Source organism: Benincasa hispida, unplaced genomic scaffold, assembly GCF_027475165.1.
Source record: "Benincasa hispida cultivar pf3 unplaced genomic scaffold, pf3_genome.v1.1 HicScf686, whole genome shotgun sequence".
Classification (NCBI taxonomy): Eukaryota; Viridiplantae; Streptophyta; class Magnoliopsida; order Cucurbitales; family Cucurbitaceae; genus Benincasa; species Benincasa hispida.
Window position 1 is genome coordinate 1 of NW_028326807.1, and position 20,586 is coordinate 20,586.

Below are 20,586 nucleotides of genomic sequence, written 5' to 3' on the forward strand. Positions count from 1 at the left end.
TTTGTTAAAGAAAAAAAGTTTTAAGTTCTGTTCAAGTGAGCTCGCCAACCTCACTAATCTGTGTGTTATGGATTTATCTACCGGACTCGCCGGTGGCGTCGGCCGTGGCTGCAATAGCTTCCCTCTGCTCGACGCAAGCCGCCACAGGAGTTCGCCCTGTTGTATGCTCGTTGATGCTGATATCCTGATCTCCCGAGACGCTGGTTCGCATCTTCTAGGGCTTTCTTTATGTATTATTTCGTTAGCGTATTGGATAACTAGTGATCGCTTCAATTCTTTGATTGCTTGTATCTTTATCACCGAAACAATGTGCCCAGAACATTCGTATCTAGATCTATGTTATTGAATTTCATTCAAGGCGACGGCTATAGCAACTACTAATCGCAGTTTTAATTCTACCTCACGGAAGCTTAATTCCTGCTAGATTATTGATATAAATGTAGTGTAGTGTAGGTCCTTATAGATTTCTATGGTTTTGACTTTTGATTCGAGGAAGGAGAGTAGGTTTTAGCATGTGTTGGAAGCCTGTAGAGGGAGGACCTTGGGAATTGTGCCATGATAATAGAGCGAGATTCTCGGAGTTCAGACAAGATAATTTGTACGGCTTACGGCGTGATTCTGTTGGTTTCTGATCTTGAAAATGGAGAGGAATCCATTGATGGGTCGGATAACTCAAGGTAAAGATTAGAAGATGGTTATCAAGCGAGAACATTTGGGAAAGTGTGGTTCTTCTTTATGTACTTGTCTAATTTTTGGAGGCATTCTTATGAACTGAGAACATTTTAGTTCTTTTTCAAAATTTTGAAGTTGATGGGGAAGTGTGGTTCTTCTTTATGTACTTGTCTACAATTTTTGGAGGCATTCTTATGGACTTCCATTGTCGTATGTACGTGTGTCATCAAGCATTTTGTATGTTTTCTTTCAGTACTGGGAACATATTTGAATCCTTCAGCCATATCCTTAAAGGCCGAACCATTACAAAATACTTTCATCAAGTTTTCTTGCTTTTGGTTGCAGCTGAAAACTTTTGATGTTTTGTGCTCTGCGTTCTAACATTTCTTTTGTTGTTTCTGTCTGCTGACTTGTTTCCATTGATAGAACAAATACATTGTGAAGCAAAAGATTGAGTTATTTCTCATTAATAAACATCACTACGTTGAATCCACTGGTTTTGAAACCAGATATTGCAAGACTGATATGATTAGAGTACTTGTTTGGGTCTGATAAAGTTGTTCTGCTTAAGATTTTGGTGTTCATGAGATTTTTCTTTTCCTTTAGACCAAAGCTGACTAGCATGATTTGTGCTAAAACAGCCTTCCCATGTGGACCTAATTGCTCTTTCACCATTATTCTTCTGTAATGAAATCGGCTCCACATCAATTCTGTTGCTTAAGTTTTTTTGTTCTTTAATTGATTGGGATAGTGCATTATTAGGCAGTCCTGAGTACTCTACTGGCTACCTCCACAATTGATCTTTTCCAATTTTCATATCGTTTTGATTCTCATCTACTCAGTTACCTTGTTTTGATCTGTAAACTTGTACAAAATTTTGTTGGTTTCATTTGTAGCTTGTTAAAAATAAACGCATTTGAAAAAGGATACCAATTGAACAAGAAACATCACATCATCACATCACTTATTGCAATTCAAAAGTGATTGTCTACAGCGAAAAAGGCAAGAGGGAGGATAGCAAATTTGCAGGAAATTACACTATGAAGTTCAGAGCTCTGAGAGCAGCCCCCCAAAGGAAAAATAGAAAAGAGAAAGAAAAACAAAAAGGTACATATTTTACAGTCTCCTATTCCTACTTACATCACATCAAATATATTACTGCCTCGTGTTTTTCCTCTCTTTCTTATCCTTTTCTCTCTCTCCTTGGATTTTCCCTTACAGGAATGATAAATGAAGCCTTTTTCAAGCTGCAGGTCACTCCCAACCCACCTAACAGTCATCATGTAACTCCCAACCTTCTACAGCTTCAATGGCAGCTTTTGCTAGAGAGAAAAAGTTTAGGCCTTGGTGGGCAGTCCCACCTATTTGTCTAAAACGAGTTGTGCCACTGCCACCATCTATGGATGCTTGATTGTTACTCACTTATCCACCGAAAGAAGAGTGAATCAATGTAGATTTTGTTGTACGGGCGACAACAATCCATAGGCCAGTATTTACTACCTAGATGCATCTAATACTAGATCTATTTTATGCATCCTACCAAATTGTCCGATAATAAAGTCTATATTTTATTTTTTATTTTTTTTTTGGGATGAAAATCGAATACATAAAGATAAATGCATCATCTTGGGATACACCCATATTTATACATTGGTTAAATTGTAAATTTGGTTATATGGTTTTTGGAAAGTTAAATTTTGGTATCTACAGTGTAGATTATTTATGAGAATTTTATCAAACTACATAGACTATTTATGAGGTTTTATCGTATTGTAAGGTAAAACTATTTTTAGAGTAACTGCTCAAGGCAGAGCATGCTGGATCTTTTTCCTGATTGATAATCTAAGTTGAAATGATTTGCAAAAGTTTAGTGGCTTCTTTTAAGTCCTTGTATTGCCAATCAAATTTTAAAAAGTAAATCTTGTACTTAATGTCGATCATTCCTTCCAAATCTGATGAGAAAAGTCTCTTTTGCTTTCTACTCTTTTCAAGTTTAAGAAACCAATGTAATGCTAAATATGTGGGCAAAGAACATTTGATTGGTGAGTTTAATGGTTAACTTAAAAATCAAATCATTTTGAAAGAAATTTGTGTATTTAACGACCATTTAAAATAGATCTTCAAGTGAATTTTAATCATTTTTTATCAAAAATGTTTAAAGTTTTTTTTAAGAATATATTTTTTCAATGGTCAATCCAAATAGGTCCAAAAAAAATTCCGTTGGTTGACCTCTCTCATATATATTTCAAACTTGGCATATGCTATTAAATATTTGGAAGTAATGTCTTTACTAGTTGAGTTATGTTCAGTCGGAGATGCTTAAATAACTTGTTACTTATTTCCATTATCTTTTATGAATGGTATGTATCATGGCTTAATTGAAGAGATAGGATTTGATTTGATATAAATATTAAAGAAATGGAACTCGTGTTTAAATATACTTGAACTAGTTAATATAAGTTAAACCCTTTTAATCCATGTACTCTTATTGAAATAACAATTTAGTTCTTGAGTTTTTGTATGTCGAAAGTTTTTTTTTTTTTTACTTTTAAATTTGTTATAAATTAGGTCTTATTTGATAATCATTTGGTTTTTTTATTTTTGATTTTTGAAAATTAAAATTTAAGTTGATAAACACTACTTCATGTTTACCTATTGATTTATATGTTTTATTATATATTTGTTGGGAGTGTTTTAAAAAAATAAACCCTAAGTTTGGAAAACTAAATAAAAATAGGGTTTTTTTTAAATAAAGAATTTAGCTAACTATTAAAATGTTTAGTTATAACAATTTAATTTTAAGGTCTTCTATAGTACTTCTGTACACTTGTTGATTTACTCTCTTGTTTGATAAATGTTCTAAAGCTAAATTTTGAAGATTAAAAAAGAATAATATTCTAAAACCTTTTTTGTTTTTTTGCATTTGACCAAAAACTCAAATATTTAGTAAGGAAATGTGAAAAGTATGGTAAAGATGTAGAAAATAAACAAACATAAATTTCATTAAAAAAAAAAAAAAAAAAAGATTATTAAACTACACATAAACTTTTAAAATCATAACAATTTAATCCCTTCGATGAAAAAAAGTAAAAGTGAAGTGTCACGTTTTTATTTTAGTTTTATTTGAATCACCATATGTAACCTACTAAATTTTTACAATAGAGATTAAATTACAACTAATTTAATAGTATAAAGTAGGGGTGCAAGCTAGTTGAGAAATTGAACCGTTGAATGAGAAATTTTAGACCGATCACAAGTTGTCACGTCACTTACTAAATTAATGATGGAATTTCAAATCATTAAATTTGGGTTCAATTAGGAGTTGACATATGTAAGTTGAAAACAAATTTCAATGACGCCACGTGGTTTATCATGACCGTTGATTAATTGGACCTAATTTGATATTATTATTTAAGTCAAAGTCTAACTAAGTCCAAAAATAGACTGAATTTGACCCAAATGTCAAATAAGACCTAAATTCGATTAATTGGGCCCAAAGGCCAATTCCATAGATCAACCAAGCCCAAGTCCAACTAATTGGGCCCAAAGGCCAAGCCCAAGCACACCCGTGAACTCTATAAATATATAAGCTCTCCTCATCTGAAGGGGTCAACAATTATGCACTCTGAAAACTCTTCCAGTGTCTTTTCTTCTTCAAATCAAGCACATTCACCCAACTGAAAGAGAATTAGAGGATCAAGTATTAGAGATCGAACCACATCGCATCAAATCAACACCAACTCAAGTTCAACTCCACGAAACAAATATCTCCGGAAGCCTCGTGTGAACACTGACCAAACCAGTTTGACTTTTTCGAATATAACTATGAGAATAGAGGTTGAACCTTCGATCTTTAGAGAGGAAAACCATCACTTTAGATTTTCCTTTTTTCATCCTCTCTTCTGCGTGCATTTTTTATTAACGAAGTTAAATTTAAAATGTTGCATTACTTCAAATTCAAACCACTTGGAAGTTACCAGACACCTCCTAGCCAACCTGACAAACTCACTCTTTGAAGTTAGAGATGACATTTATTATATTCATAGTATCGATTAGTTTGGTTTTCATTTTTTCCATCAACCTAAACCTGATCGAGATTTTTTCCTTTTTATATTTTTCAACATGAAACCAACCGAATTCAACCCGAACCAACAAGTAGTTTAGGGCGGTTTAAGCATTTTTTTTTTCCAATTTTTCCTTGTACTCCAATATAGAGATTAAAATATCAGATACTAAAGTCAAAGGAATAATTGTTATGAATTTAAAACCAATTAACCACACATACATGCATATATAGGAATAATACTGTTTCTTGTACATGAAATTCAAAAGATAGACCGATGGAAGTAAATCCCTTTAAGTAGCTATCACATGTACATTAAAGGAAAGCCAAATCATGATAGAAAAAAAAAAAAAACTAATACAACTTATACAATTTTGTTATTTTTTTAATTTATATACACTTTTGTTCTTTATTTTATTTTATCTGTAATAACATTATAAATGAAAAGTATATCTGAGATACTCTTTAAAAAGAAAACAAAAAATAAACCGTTGGGATATTTTTAGCCGTCTAATTAGATTTTTTTTAAAAAAATGATTTTTTTTCCAATGATGGTGGGTTCGACTTTTTTTTTTTCTTCATATTTTATTTTAGTTAAACTATATTCAGGTTGATATCTTTTTTATTTTTTAAACAATAAAAAACTCTAAGAGAGTATTTGGCTCACCAACATGGGTTGAGTTGGTATAATATATCAACTTAATATTTGGCTCACAAACTTTAAATGTTAGTGGAGTTGAGTTTAAAATACACCCCAATTCTCCATTCTTCCCCATGTTTTCGATAGCTCCACCCATTGGCTACTGTCACACTCCAAGAATTATCACACTCTGATAACTAACTCCGAGCTCCGACAACCAACTCAGATGACAACTCTGGCGACCAACTCCGGACTCCGACAACCATCTTCGATGACAACTCCGGCGACCGGCTCCGGGCTTTGATAACCACCTCCGTTGACAATTCCGACGACAAAATTTAGACTCTCACAACCATCTTCGATGACAGCTCCGACGACCAACTCCGTGCTCCGAAAAACTTCGCGCGACCAACTCCGACAACCACCTCCGGTAACTCAACTCTGACGACCACCTTCAATTCCGATGACCAATTCTAACAACTACCTTCATAGGCTCTAACAACCACCTCTAACTACAAACTCCGATGAAAATCATATTCGATGATCACCTTTGAGCGAGCAACTCTAATGACCAACTCAAGGCTTCGACAACCAACTCTAATACCACCTTCATGTGACTAACTTTGGGCTCCTAAAGTCACATTCGACTACAATCTCCAACTAAAATCATATTTGATGATTAACTTCGACGACCACTTTCGCTTGCCCAACTCTAGGATTCAAAAACTACTTCCGATGACAAACTTCGACAATCAACTCCAATATACCTTTATGTGACTAACTTCAAGCTCCAACAACCACCTCCCGCTCAAACTCCAGCAAAAATCATATTCGATAATCAACTTCGACAACCACTTAAAGTATATTGTAGGATTGTTGGTTATGAAAAATATTTTTTTGTCTACATTAAATGCAACATCTATATGTAATGAATTCATACATCAAATGAGTGTTGAGAATATTTAGACGAAAAGTACGTATGTAGTTGAAAATTATGCAACATATAACAAAAAAAACCATAAAATGAAAAAAAAAAATCTGGAACATTTTCGAGTAAAAATTAGTGAAAAATAGAGATATGATGCTCCAGATTCAGAGAAAATGAAAGTAAAACTGTTGAATAAATGTGGTGACATTCCATTAGCTTTTACGACGATGAGGGAGATTTAATTAAAAAAAAAAATACATGACATAGTAAAAATATAGAGCAACAGTAAGAAGAAAAATAAAAAGAAGAAGGTCATAATGAAATTCATGAAGAAAAATTGGCTAGAAAGTTTTGATTTCGCTTTAGTTCTCATTTTATTTAACATATTTGTATAAGAAATGTAATGAGTTAATGGTTGTTCAATACCCAGAAAAGAAAGAAATAAATAAAAATTCTAAAAAATTAAAAGAAAAAAATTACAATTTATATTTTATTCAAACAAAGATTGGTAGAATTATTGAATAAAAAAATTCAAAACAAAAATAGTAATCATAAAAGCATATTATTTAGTGTTAAAAAAATTGCATCAGATACCCAAACATATGAACTCAACTCTATACCTCAAACACAAACATATGAACTCAGATTAAATAACTTTGCACACTATACATATGAACTCCAGACATCCTATCTTAACTCAGCTCCAAACAGCCTCTAATTAGTGCTTAAAACATAGTATATTTTTTCACCTTTCGAGATATATTCTTTCAAAAAAAAAATATGAAATTTTAATATGTTATCGACCACATCAAATTTTAATAATAATTAATTTTGTATCAAAATAATTAATTAATTTTAGACCCTAGATTTTTATTTTAGTTTTTATTTAGTTTCTAAATTTTAAAATATTGTATTTTTATTCTTTAGTCTTGTTTTCATTTCGTCCGTTGAGTTTCAAAGTTTACATCTTTACTTTTGATATTTCAAAAAAAAAAAAAAAAAAAAAAAACCTCACTTTCCAACCATGGTATTAATGTCTAATAATTAATTTTAATGAAAGTAATTTTCACTAATATTCTATCACTATTAAAATTAATTTTAAAAAAATTCACCATAATTATTTTTAATCAATTACACAAAAAACCAAAATTAAGCATTAATAGAGACTCGAGGGTAATGTGTAAATATTGAAATCTAGAGACCAACTAAATATTAAACTCAAATTCAAAGGTAAGATTTAAGAATATAACATTTTGAAATCTATGAACCAAATAAAAATATAAATCAAAATTAAAATTGTAACATCTTGAAACTTAGAGACCAAATAAATGCTAGATTCAAAACCCATAAACAAAAATCGTATTTTATCCTTAAAAAAAGTTTAAATAAGAGACATATTATACACAAATATTGAATCTTCGTAAATCTATTAGATATTTTCAAAATTTAGTGACTTGTTAAAAAAAAATTGAAAGTTAATTGACACATTATAAACTTTCTAGATTTAGAGACAACCTATTGAATATAGAGATAGAAGTTTTTTTTAGGCAAAAATGTTTTAATTGAACCTAATCAAACTTTATTACTATTCTTTTGAGGAATAACCTAAATAAACTTTGAATTGGAATTTGGACACATTTATCATAATTTATTTTCTTAAAAGTTAAGTTGGAAGTATTGGAAATCTATAAACCTTGATGTGATGTCTAGACAAGTTAAACTCAATCTTGCAACTTTACAAGTGATGGATGTGAAGGCCAGTTTGGTCTTTTCATTTCTTTTGCTTGTTTAAAGAAAAGAAAGGACTTAAATTTAAGGTTGGTCTTTTGGTTAATTTAATTTTGTCTCTGTCCTAAAAAAATTAGTATCTCTATTTTCAGATTTTTAATTTTTTTTTCTACACACTCCTAATAAAAATCTTAAATTTTGTATCTCCAAATTATTTTAAAAAATAACAAAATGGGTTAAATCAGAATAAGAATTTTCATGTAAAAAAATTATGTTGCAAAGGATAATAGGTAATAAAAAGTTTTAAGAAAAATCAACACAAGCAATATAGACTAAATTTAAGTTTTATTAAAAGTAGAACTCAAATTCGATATTTCAAAGTACATAATTTAACATTCAACGAGTTTCAAAATACAAAAATCAAGGTGATATTTAAATCACAAATTTCTTGGTGGTCAAGAAGTATTTATGCTAGCTATGGTCATTCTGATATGTACAGATTTTTACTTTTCCAATATCAATATATATTTTTGAAAAACAATATCAAATAATCTAAAGCAAATATCAATTTATACTTTGAAGGTTGTATTAATTTAGATCATAAATTAATAATTGTATCAATTAAAACCCGAAATATAAGAGTTGTATTAGTTTAAACCTCAAACTAATAATTACATCAATTTAGACCTATCACTTAAACCCTTCATCATGTTTTATTTGGTTACACTTATGCAATTTCAAGGTTTAAATTGATACACTTGAATGTTCAGAGTTTAAATTTATATAATTATTATTTTATAGTTTAAATTGATAAAACTCCCAAAATTCAAATATATAAATTGATATTTGTGAGCATATTTTTAATAATAAAAAAAAAGTAATATAAAGTAAGCTTCAGGCTAATTATATTATATGCTACAAAGTGAACATAGCTCAATAGTAATGGACATTTTATTTTAATTTATTTATTTTTAGTTCTAACACTAATATCTTAATCCAACAACTTGTAAAAAAAGAAAAAAAGAAATAGAAAATTAGATCCTAATTTAACTAACTAATGCAAAATCTTAAAGTTGTACAACCCAATTTGCTTTCTTTGAAATAAGAGAGAGATTTTACAAACTTGTGAATAATTTTTTTGTAAAAGCAACTATAAAATTTGTGTATAAACTTGTAGATATTTTAAAATCTTAGAGTTGTAGACTACCTGTTCTAAGAGTTAATTATCACACATAGACTTGCTTGAATTTGTCTATAAACCATAGGTACTCCATACACTCTCTCTCAACATTATGTGTATTAATCACATCCCTTATTATCTTTATTCATAAGCTTGTAAAAGCAACTATTGAAATTAACAATCAATAAAAACTTGAAAATTTGATATATTGATCGAGTTAATGATATGTATGTCATAATTGAATAACACTAATAAGATGAATACATATACAATCATAGTTTAAAGGTATCGACACTGTATACAATAATGTTCAAACTCAAAAGTAAGCTAGTCCAAATGGAATGATGCTGGTTATTAATTAAAACAACAAAAAAACCTCAATATCTTGTGAAAATTCAGTAGGTAGTTGAGGCGCGATGACAACAACACTATCCTAAAAACAACTATTTGCTTTGTAAGGGTTGTAAGTCAACTATAATAATCGTCTCAACAGGATATATAGACTAATTCTGGTAGAACAACAACCACAAACTATTCAAATATGAGAAAACTTAAATACTTGTTCTCAAATAAACTTACGATCAAAAGCAAGAAGGAGAGGAGATGTGAACTTTTCAAATTGGTATGTGATGTCCCAAATGAAGAAGTAAGTTCATATTTATAGGCTAGCAAAAGTAATTTTCCAAAACAAAATAAATACAAGATTAAAATATATGTCAAACGTAACTCAATTGAGTTGTGACTTGACCAAATTCAAACATGACTCATCAAATGGAAGAAATTACTAATTTAACATATGCTAAATTTATAAATGAAATGTCATCTATTGTTTTAATCAAATTTGAATGTTAAGAATGAACTATATATATAATCCATCAATTCTTCACGTCATATATAATCCATCCATTCTTCACGTCTTTCACAGTATAGTAATATCCAACAATCTTAAGGTTGACCTGTATTTCTTACTTATAGTATATGGAGGTGTTTGACACACAAACTTCATAAATCGTTAACTCAATTTTACCAACTTTAACAATGTTTTTATTGAAATTTGCACATTAATCGATGAACTCCATATTCTATATTTTTTTCTCTCTAATGTTTCCTAACTTCATACTAAACAACTTTGCACCCTAAATTCAGACTTCCTAACTCTAAATTTCCGAACTCGACTAAGTGAGCCAAATAGCCTCTATGAATTTCAATGTACTTATCATTAAATAACATTTAGCTTAGATTATGTTTGAGTTAGACTATTAGGTGAGTGCAATATATATCTTGAGAGGTCTTTAATCCGACCAACACTTTGAGATGATTCGACGAAACGATGTGACTTGTGACATGCGACAACTTTTATACAAGTACAATATAGCTATTATATCTCAAAAAAAAGAAGAAACATCCTACCTCATGAAACCATTATCAATTCAAGATCTATTAACTCGCGATAGTAATATTTCGACTAAACTTAAGTCTCGACTCACTTTAAATATGTGAATGTATTTAAAAGGTATCATGTTGTATTTGAAAATTTTACTTTTTTAGAAAATTCGATGTCGCATTGTCTATCATATCATTTGGCACAGCTACCCTACTTAGACTAACACTATTAATCATATAAATTTATTATTTATTCAAAAGTCACATAATTGATTGCATGAGTGACCATTAAAGAGAAAAAAAAAGTGAGAAGATAAAACTATACAAATTAAGAGATTCCTTCAACAAAAAATAAAAACTTGTTAAACATCTTACGAGCAAAACATTTGAAGAACAATACAAAATGCTGTGTTCCTTCAATTTACCAAAGAAAACGTTAAAGTTAAAAGACAGTGGAATTGTCCAATTCTCGTCGCCTCCAATAATTTTGACGATACTGTCACTCACGCTTGATATCGTAACCCGACCCACCTATATAATTCCCTCTCTTTCTTCCCTCATCGGCCGCTTCCAACAAATTCTTTTATCATTGTTCTTCAATTTTCAATTCAATCAAATTGCGGCCCCTCTCGCCTGCGCCCCTTTGAACCCTTTACTTTGTTATCAATACGATTTCCAGTTTTAGTTCTTTATTGGGTTTGTTTTTCTTGGGTTTTAATCGATTGATATGGCGGCGAGTGCATCTTGGCATCCCCAGGAAAATGGGTTCAACGAGATCTGCGGCTTGCTGGAGCAGCAAATTTCTCCTTCTTCGAATCCTGACAAGTCCCAGATTTGGCAGCAACTTCAGCAATACTCTCAGTTCCCCGACTTCAATAATTACCTCGCTTTTATTCTTGCACGAGCCGAGGTTCTTCTAGTTCTCTCTTCTTTTGCGGTTTTGTTTGAATGGTCTGGCAATTTCGCTTATTGGGTTTTGATGGGGTTGGTTGGATTGGACTGTGAACTTCTTGAGACTTCTGGGTTTTAATTTGCGGGTTCGGGTTTGACAGAGTTTGTAGAGTTGGGATAAATTGGTTGATCAATTCTTGAGTACTTCTCTTGATGCGACCGGAATGCTTGTTTGCTCCCAAGATATTTGTTGAATGGAAGTTTGATTTTTGAGGATAAAGGGATTTCGTGAGTAAATTCTTGGTTAATCTTTTTACTATCTTTTGTGTATTACTTCCCTATAAATGGAGTCCCTTCTCATGTATTTGATACCACTGGATTCATAATAAATATTCTAAAGCTTGATTCTTGGAGGGTTATCTCCTTTAGTCACTTAGGCTACACCGGGTTTCTTTTAGATTTAGCCTGCTATTCACTTGATTATAGGTTTGGAATTTAGAAATTGAGTTGATATATTGGAGCTTTCTGCAGGGTAAATCAGTTGAGGTTCGACAGGCTGCTGGCTTGCTTTTAAAAAACAACCTCAGAACTGCATACAAGTCGATGACTCCTGCCTTTCAGCAATATATTAAATCCGAATTGTTGCCATGTATGGGAGCTGCAGACAGACATATTAGGTCTACAGTCGGGACCATCATCAGTGTCATTGTTCAACTAGGGGGAATATTGGGGTGGCCTGAGTTGTTGCAAGCACTTGTAAGATGCTTAGACAGTAAAGACCAGAATCACATGGAAGGTGCTATGGATGCTCTGTCCAAGGTTTTATTCTCTATCCTAGAATCTTACCTTGTCTAGTTTTAATAGGTTTAAATGTATGGAACAAAACTCTGGTCATATAATTGTTCAGTCTATATTCTATACAAGCATGGTGAAGTTCGATTAAGATTAGACTGCTCCTTGAGGGAGGGTTGTTTTGTTTGTAAATTGAATAATTTGATTCTGGCAGATTTAAACTTTGTGAGAATAAAATTTGATATTTTGGTCCATGCTAAAAATCATCGACCTCTCTCAATAAAGATCTGCAACATAGTTTTATTTTAAATTTATGTTGAAACAATTTGACATTTATTTATATGTATTTATAAATTTTCGCTTAGATTTGTGAAGATATACCTCAAGTGCTTGACTCAGATGTACCTGGATTGTCTGAACGCCCAATCAACATATTTCTTCCTAGATTATTTCAGGTATGGTCAACTTGTACCCTTCATATCTATTTTTTACTTGTATTTATCATCGACTCAATTGACATTGTAGGCAACTAGATTATCTACCTAGATTTGTTAAGTTTTTTCAGTTTATTTTTCACTTTTACCTGTTAAACCTCTGTTTCCTGATTCTTGCACTTGGGTATCTGTAAACAGTTTTTTCAGTCGCCACATACTGCATTGAGAAAACTTTCCTTGAGTTCTGTGAATCAATACATCATGCTGATGCCAACTGTAAGTAATAAGTATGTGATACACTTTGTCAATACTTATTTTGAACCTTGTTCTGGTCTTTGTATTGATAATGGTTGTTACAATATGTATGATTGCAGGCACTATATATATCCATGGACCAGTATCTTCAAGGTTTATTTGTTCTTGCTAATGACCCTACGCCAGATGTGCGAAAGCTGGTTAGTGCTCTAGTCTAAGTGCGTCTAGAGTTTGTGTTATCATAGCTGCTAAATCATGGAGTGGCCTGTTTTTCCTTTTTCCTCGAAGAGAAATTTAATACGTGGAGATTGATGCATTCTTGTCAATGTGTATATATATCTCTTGGGATAAATGGAAGTGGCTACTTGACCGTTAGTGGGAATTTTCGAGTCAGTTGCATTTTTCTTCTAAATATACAAGCGTATCCTCTCAGAAGGTAATTTAGTTTGAAGGGTATCCATCAAAGATATATTTTTGTTCACTAGGTTTTTAGTTAAATGTATACTTCATACTTGTGATCATGATGAAGCTCGCTGCTGTGGGCTAGGCCTGCTGAGGACAGGGTAATTTGATTACTGTAATGTTCTGTTTTTTTTCCCTGTTAGAAATCAGATAATTTTAATCTGATAGCAAAGGCTTTATGGCCAAACAAGGGAATTCCATCCTTTAGACGAGAGAAAACTCTCCAAAAAACAATGTTCTTCTAGTTCTATATTAAAAAATATTCAAAAGCCCCTATGACAACCTAAAAGTGATAGTTACAAGGAAACTAGACAATCAACTGATTAATCCTAAAATACTAATTAAACACTACTTAATCTAAAATAACAACTAAACAAATATTAAACTCAAATATAATAATTATTTTATAATTCTCCTCATCAAAAAGTCTATAGGGATTTCTGCAAATGTATTTGGTTGGTCTCAGGATGGAGTGGCGTTTGTAAAGTCTTCTGTAATTTTAGTAGCTTTTTGTTCCAGTTTGACTGGTGATGTCTTTTGTGAACTCTCTTGTTGGGATAGACTCCTCTTCCATTGGCATAAGGTTGTTTTCCTTTTCATGTTTCTTCTCCTGTATTACGTAAGTGTTGTAAAGACCATCCTTTCAAGTCAACAAAGAACACACTTTGCATACATCATAAAGGCGGTTATTTGGAAGATTTGGAATGGAAGGAGCTCTGGAATTTTTCAAGACAAGGAAAGATCCCCACAAGATGTCCTCTTGAGGCCTCTCTTTCCAGCTGGCCCTTTAAGCAATTACAACTTTAAATATATTGTCCTTTAAACAACTACGACTTCAACTCTCTCTTATCCAATTGGAAAAGTTTTCTGTAGTCTATTTGGATCAGTGTTCTCTTTTATTTAATTTTATAGATTGTTAGGTCACACATTGCTGACGCTCAGGCTCTCGGAAAAATTTGGTGTGTTTGTTTGTTTGTTTTTTTTTGTTTTTGTTTTTGTGTTTTTTGATGTCTACTCTATTGTCCAATGTCCATCTCTCTAGAGGAAAAGCTTAATGCATGCATGGTGCCATGCAAAAAACCTTGGTTTGAACAAAATTAGAGAATTTTTTAGGATGGGATAAAAACAACTTCTTTTGAAATAGCTAGTTGATTTTGGATCTGGAATATTTTGCATTTTGGGTTAATAATTGAATGTTTTTTTTTTCCCCATAGATCTTAAAGAATTTGGTTCGTCTCTCACCATTTTCCTTCCCCTAGTTTTCTATTCTTTTTAGTTCTGTGCGTGAGTATCTTATCTTCAAATATTTGTGTGTAAATACGTCTCATTGATTAATAAATCCTTTGGTTTCTTATAGAAGAAAGGTAATGAAGCCCTAGGATGTTGCAATAAATCATCTGTTTGGCACCTATAATGTGGGCTTAGAGTAGTTTAGTGTTAAGTATTGATACAACTAAATTTATGTTAATCCATCAGCTTAAGTTTTCGGGTTGATAGGTGATTTTATATGAAATAAGAGTAGAAAGTCATATGTTCTTCTAACCCCTATAATGTTGATTTCCAACCTAATTAATATTGATTTTCACTCGTTGGACCTTTTACAAATTTGTAAGTCTACCAGTGAGGGAGAGTTTTAAAGTATTGTTATAATTGAATTTATCGTAACACATCAATTTAAGCTTTTGGGTTGATTGTTGATTAACAAGTAGTTTTAATTCTTTTCTTTGCTTTGCATCTATGTCGAGCAGGTTTGTCAAGCATTTGTTCAGCTAATTGAAGTACGCCCAACTTTCTTGGAGGTTGGTTTCCTATTTGCTGCTTGTTTGGATTGTGTACCATATCTTAAAAATTTCCTGCCTTTTGTGCCTCGGACACAAAATTTGAGTTGGTTTCTATCTAACTCCTCCATTTTCTTGACTAATAATTTTATCATTCTTTATACTACATCAATATATTTTTTTGCTGCACGTTTTTGAAAAAACTTTTTATCATGTGATTTTGCAGCCACACCTGCGGAATGTAATTGAATACATGTTGCAAGTCAACAAGGATGCTGACGAGGAAGTTTCACTTGAAGCCTGTGAATTTTGGTAATCGTCATCTTGTAAACTATACACCTCTCTATCTGTCTTAACTGGTATATGTCTAGTACTTGTTTATACAACTTTAATTTTGTAGATGAGTTTGGTTATTGTTGTCATTTTTTCTAGTTTCATTTATTCCTTTATTTTCTCTTTAATTGTTTGCTTATTCTGCATAATTTTGGGGAAGGGGAAATTGTATTGATGGGCTTGTTATTACATGATTTTTTTTACTATTGGATATAATTCCATCTTTTATTATAAGAAGCAAATTTCATGATGAATTAAATATATGAATATGAAGGGGGCATACCTTTTAGAACACGAGGAATTGCAAAAGAGGTTTTATGATTAGCCTCTACCGAAGGAGATATAGAATAATTATGAAAAGATTTAGAGAGAGAACTCGAGAGGATGCTACAAATAAGGCAAGATCTAAAACTTCTACCAAGGAAGTCTCCCCTGTTGTAATTTTCTTATTTTGTTTCAAGCCATGCTTCCCGGAAGATGCCCACAATATAGCTAATTGACAACAAAATGCCATTTTCTTTAATATAATTGTATACCTTTTCTATCATTTTGTATTTTACTGTCTGTTATTCTGTGTGTCGTTAGGTTTAAGTTTAATATCATAATCTACATTCTTGGAAGGCTTCTAAACTTTTGAGCTTTGATAAAGCTCATTTCTCGAATGAGTTGAGAATTTGTGTTGTTTGGTTGTGTGCTCAATGCTCATACATGCACCTTTCTTCACTCTTTATTTTCTGTTTTATCTTGATCATGTTTGTTTGTGGTCTTGTCTCAATATCCCTGATTAACAAGTAGTTTTTGGCTTTGAGTTTATATGAAACTGGTTTTCTAGCTATTTTTACATTTTCTTCACTATCAACCCGGAGCAAGAATTCTGGTTTTTTTTCTTTAGAAATTAAGATGCTAAAAAAGAACCATCATGAGTTGGTCTAGTGGTAAATAAGGGAACATCTCATTAAAAAAAGGTTGAAAGAATTCATGGTGGCCACCTGCTTAGGATTTAATATCTTACGAGTTTTCTTAATACCCAAATGTTGTAGAGTCAGACAAATTGTCTATGAAAAAAATTAAGATACTCAAAAAGCATTTATGCCCATGGTATGCCTGTTTTTTGCTAGACTGTTTGAGAATCCATAATTAAGATGATTCAGTACATTGTTTGGTGGCATTGCCTAAGATATGAAAGAGACATTTAAGGTGTTTCCCTCCATTTGTCTTATTCCTCATAATATGTTTTGTGTGGAAAAGGTGGAGAAGAGTTGGACTTCATATTTAGTACGTTTTTGCTATAGATCTGTGGGGATATTTGGTCCAGATCATTACCTCTTTCAGTGAAAGGCCCTTATTATTCGGGAAATTGATTTCTTTCACCCAAGGAAACAACATTATTTATTTTATGGGGAGCATGTAGCACAGATGCTCCCTAACTCTTTAACTTATGTGGTAATATGTCTTCATTATTTTTGTACTGGAATTCAACCTGGGCACTGGAATTCCTCCTTACTGTACTTTCTTCTGGGCTGGAGTCTTTATCCCCTTTCCTTTGTAATTTCATAGCATAAGAGTGTTGCTACTATGTATTTTCTTCCCCTTGATAGGAAACAAAAATCATTTCATTGATTGATGAAAGTAGTTAGAAAAGAATATTCTTTCTATAGGTTGTACAACTGTGTCCTTGAGTTCTAAAGTTAGAAAAGAATATTCTATTATTGGATAATTACAAAAACACCTCCAATGTGAAATGAGGGTAGATAAGCTGTAATTACCAAAAGGAGAAGATATTTTGCTCCATGATAAAGCTTCTTTCCCTTATTGTCATTGGTAAATCATGCCCCTAATGAGTAGTCGTGTTCTTCCGCCCCTGGCCTTTTGAGACTGCTAATGGATGATGACTCTTTTTTAAAATTTTCCCCATCTAACCTGATGAATACTTTTGTTGGTTATTTTCTTTGTTAGATCTGTTTCATTTTAAGTTATGCTTGGCAGGTCAGCATATTGTGATGCCCAATTACCTCCTGAGAACTTAAGAGAGTTCTTGCCACGTTTAATTCCAGTATGGCACATGCTCAGATAAATATTTTCTTCCTTTTGATACCTTGCTGCTGAGATATTTGTAATGCTTTTTATGTGCATGTTTGAACTTCTGTAGGCATTATTATCAAATATGGTTTATGCCGATGACGATGAATCACTTCTTGAGGCTGAGGTGAACTGGCATACTTCAAATTTTTATATCTGTATAATTAGGATAGGATTGCCAATTAGTATGGTTCATGATGTGTCTTCCTTCTACTCGTTTTTACAGGAAGATGGATCTCTTCCAGACCGAGAGCAGGTACAATTATTTTTTCTTCAATGTTGATTTTGGAGAGTTTAAATGGAAAATACCAGCGTTTCACATTCACCACCTTGATGTCCATGATGAATACGTGCTATTTACGTAATAGTATCATATTTATTAATGTTTTGCCTGAATTGTTGCATTCCAGGATCTAAAACCCCGTTTCCATTCATCAAGGTTACATGGGTCAGAAAATGCAGAAGATGATGTACGTTATGTTAATATTTTCATTATTTTTGGTTTATTGGTTTTGATCAACAGATAAAGACATAGTATGTTTTATTTTCCTCTAGGATTAGGAAGTTAAGTTTATTTTCCTCTAATATCAACATCTTTGCATAATTCAGGATGATGACATTGTAAATATATGGAACTTGCGCAAATGCAGTGCTGCAGCTCTTGATATTCTCTCAAATGTGTTTGGGGATGAAATTCTTCCTATGTTGATGCCCATTGTTGAGGTAGGCAAAAGTTTCATACATCAATGAAATTTGTTTACTAGAAAAAAAAGAAAGAAAAGTCCAGGTAAGGCAAATAATTGGGCTAAAGAAGCAGAACCTTTGCTGTGTAATGTTTCACTGTTTTTGTTTCTATTATCTTTCTATTATCAGTCGGTCAGGACATCCACTGTGAACTTTATCTTGTATCTTCCTCTCTTCCAGTTATGTGCCCTTTTATTTATTTTCTTCCCCTCTACAGTTATCGTAGGCATGGTTGCTTTTGTGGTGTGTGCTTGTCCAAAACTGCTTTTGCTTAGCATTTTAGTCCCTTGAATGAATTTTAGATTTTTGTTTATTTACCGAAGTAAAGGTTTGATGTGTATATTCATTAAATGACGTTCTTGATTGATATTAGTCTTTATCTCGCTTCAATGCATCATAAACAATACCTGGTCTAAGGGAATTGTAAGTTTTATAGACTTATTTGGGTTTTATATATTATTGTGCCCAAGAATTCTTCATAGTTTCAATTTCTTTTTTGGTAGATGTTTTATTCTGATATAAAAACTTTGCCTGAGCTTCCTATTAGGTCAATTTGTCCGCTAATGGTGATGAAGCCTGGAAAGAAAGGGAAGCTGCTGTATTGGCTCTTGGTGCCATAGCTGAAGGTTGCATTAGTGGACTTTATCCCCATCTACCTGAGGTGATATGTTATATGATTTTAATCAGGCAATGTTCATGACTTGATTGATATGAGTTTCCATAATTAATCTTTTCAACAAAAGTTTGTTAATCCAATGCTGCTCTTTTTTTTTAGTAGATCCATTTCCCTTGGCAGGTTGTGATATATTATAACTTAATGTTGCTCGTGTTGCTTGCTTTCTCACCTATAAATTTAAATATTCAATAATTTGTGCTTTTTGCAGATTGTTACATTTCTCATTCCTCTTTTAGATGATAAATTTCCTCTAATAAGGAGTATATCTTGTTGGACACTTTCTCGTTTCAGCAAGTTCATTGTGCAGGTATGTGTTCGTGAGTGTTAAGTTTATTTTATTTTGAATATTTATGTAAATTTTGTACAAACTACCGTACTTCTTTGTCTAAATTATGTGGTATTATTAATCCTGTGGTTTGATTATGCCAAAGATAGAGAAGTTATAATAATATTTTTGGGGATGAAGTTGAAATGTTTAGAATGTTTGAGAAAACTTGTGGGGCTGTGGAACTCTGCTGGCGTAGTATACAAGAATGACCAAAACTAGGGCCCCTGAGAATATGAACAGTTTGATTATGTTTTCATGGGACTTTTACGAAGCATGTGTTTGATGTGTCATATTTCACTTTTTCCCCCATCTTAGGGCATTGGAAATCAGAAAGGTTACGAACAATTTGACAAGGTTCTCATGGGACTTTTACGAAGATTATTGGACAATAACAAGAGGGTGCAAGAAGCTGCTTGTTCAGCTTTCGCAACGCTGGAGGAGGTTCTTTTATTGAAACTTCATTTTCCTGCTAATGAATTATTCCCTATATAGTTCATGATGGGGTTTTAGTAACTTGCAGGAAGCTGCCGAGGAGTTGGCACCACATTTGAAAAATATATTGCAGCACCTAATATGTGCTTTTGGAAAATATCAGGTACCCTAATTACCTGCATAATTCCCCCTTTGAATGATTAGATAGAAAAAGAGACGTCTGCTACTGACATTTATTTTATATATGTATATAAAAACAGTAACTCTGTTTCTTTCTGGATTGAAAGATATCTTCGCTTAAAGCTTGTATATGACTTGTATATGTGTTATGCAGAGGCGGAATCTAAGGATAGTGTATGATGCTATTGGAACCTTAGCAGATGCTGTTGGAGGGGAGCTAAATCAGGTTACATATGATGCTTTCACCTCATCATCTCCTTTTCTTTTGATGCATTTATTGATCAACAACTTATTGATTGTACAATAATTTTGATATTCTGCATGTAGTACATATAAACTGATTTAATTTGATTTGTCATGATTGCAGCCTGTTTATCTTGATATTCTCATGCCACCATTAATTGCCAAATGGCAGCAACTTTCGAACTCAGACAAAGATCTTTTTCCACTGTTGGAGTGCTTCACATCTATAGCACAGGTCTCGACTTGTGTTTTGGCTTATTGGCTCTTTGTTTTTTTATGCATAGTCATATTTACTTTCAAGTCCCACAAAGCTCACTGAAGAAATTATTTGAAATGCTTTTAAGAACAGTGGGTAAAGCTGTGAA

The 20,586-nt window shown here is 32.2% G+C and overlaps 2 protein-coding genes across 7 annotated transcripts; both read left to right on the forward strand.

Annotated features, from left to right (window-relative positions):
- The first annotated feature begins 3 nt into the window (after positions 1–3).
- LOC150030019 (uncharacterized) lies at positions 4–2,322 on the forward strand. Of its 5 annotated transcripts, none has more exons than XR_016527207.1 (3): positions 4–203; positions 1,667–1,779; positions 1,894–2,322. XR_016527207.1 is itself a non-coding variant. In XM_090310152.1 (3 exons), exons 1-3 carry the CDS (start codon positions 556–558, stop codon positions 2,043–2,045), a joined length of 387 nt encoding a protein of 128 aa, XP_090166278.1. In that variant the 5' UTR covers positions 4–555; the 3' UTR covers positions 2,046–2,322. The 5 variants fall into 5 exon arrangements, 2 of the variants coding, with proteins under 2 accessions (XP_090166278.1, XP_090166277.1); XM_090310152.1 differs by having other exon boundaries at positions 4–677; XR_016527205.1 differs by having other exon boundaries at positions 7–203; positions 1,569–1,779.
- Positions 2,323–10,989: 8,667 nt separating this feature from the next.
- LOC150030020 (transportin-1-like) lies at positions 10,990–20,552 on the forward strand. Of its 2 annotated transcripts, none has more exons than XM_090310154.1 (18): positions 10,990–11,504; positions 12,017–12,304; positions 12,643–12,732; positions 12,910–12,987; positions 13,086–13,166; positions 15,177–15,227; positions 15,433–15,518; positions 17,526–17,592; positions 17,689–17,745; positions 17,845–17,874; positions 18,029–18,088; positions 18,228–18,341; positions 18,910–19,023; positions 19,247–19,345; positions 19,682–19,807; positions 19,887–19,961; positions 20,133–20,204; positions 20,346–20,552. In XM_090310154.1, exons 1-18 carry the CDS (start codon positions 11,322–11,324, stop codon positions 20,538–20,540), a joined length of 1,866 nt encoding a protein of 621 aa, XP_090166280.1. In that variant the 5' UTR covers positions 10,990–11,321; the 3' UTR covers positions 20,541–20,552. The 2 variants fall into 2 exon arrangements, with proteins under 2 accessions (XP_090166280.1, XP_090166281.1); XM_090310155.1 differs by having other exon boundaries at positions 11,069–11,773.
- The last annotated feature ends 34 nt before the right edge of the window (positions 20,553–20,586 follow it).

Coding starts and splice junctions, on each gene's coding strand:
- LOC150030019 (XM_090310151.1), top strand. CDS start 68: ATGGATTTATCTACCGGACTCGCCGGTGGCGTCGGCCGTGGCTGCAAT. Junction 204..1,653: donor CCTGATCTCCCGAGACGCTG/GTTCGCATCTTC, acceptor GCAATTCAAAAG/TGATTGTCTACAGCGAAAAA. Junction 1,780..1,893: donor AGAGAAAGAAAAACAAAAAG/GTACATATTTTA, acceptor TTTCCCTTACAG/GAATGATAAATGAAGCCTTT.
- LOC150030020 (XM_090310154.1), top strand. CDS start 11,322: ATGGCGGCGAGTGCATCTTGGCATCCCCAGGAAAATGGGTTCAACGAG. Junction 17,746..17,844: donor AATCACTTCTTGAGGCTGAG/GTGAACTGGCAT, acceptor TCGTTTTTACAG/GAAGATGGATCTCTTCCAGA. Junction 17,875..18,028: donor CTCTTCCAGACCGAGAGCAG/GTACAATTATTT, acceptor GTTGCATTCCAG/GATCTAAAACCCCGTTTCCA.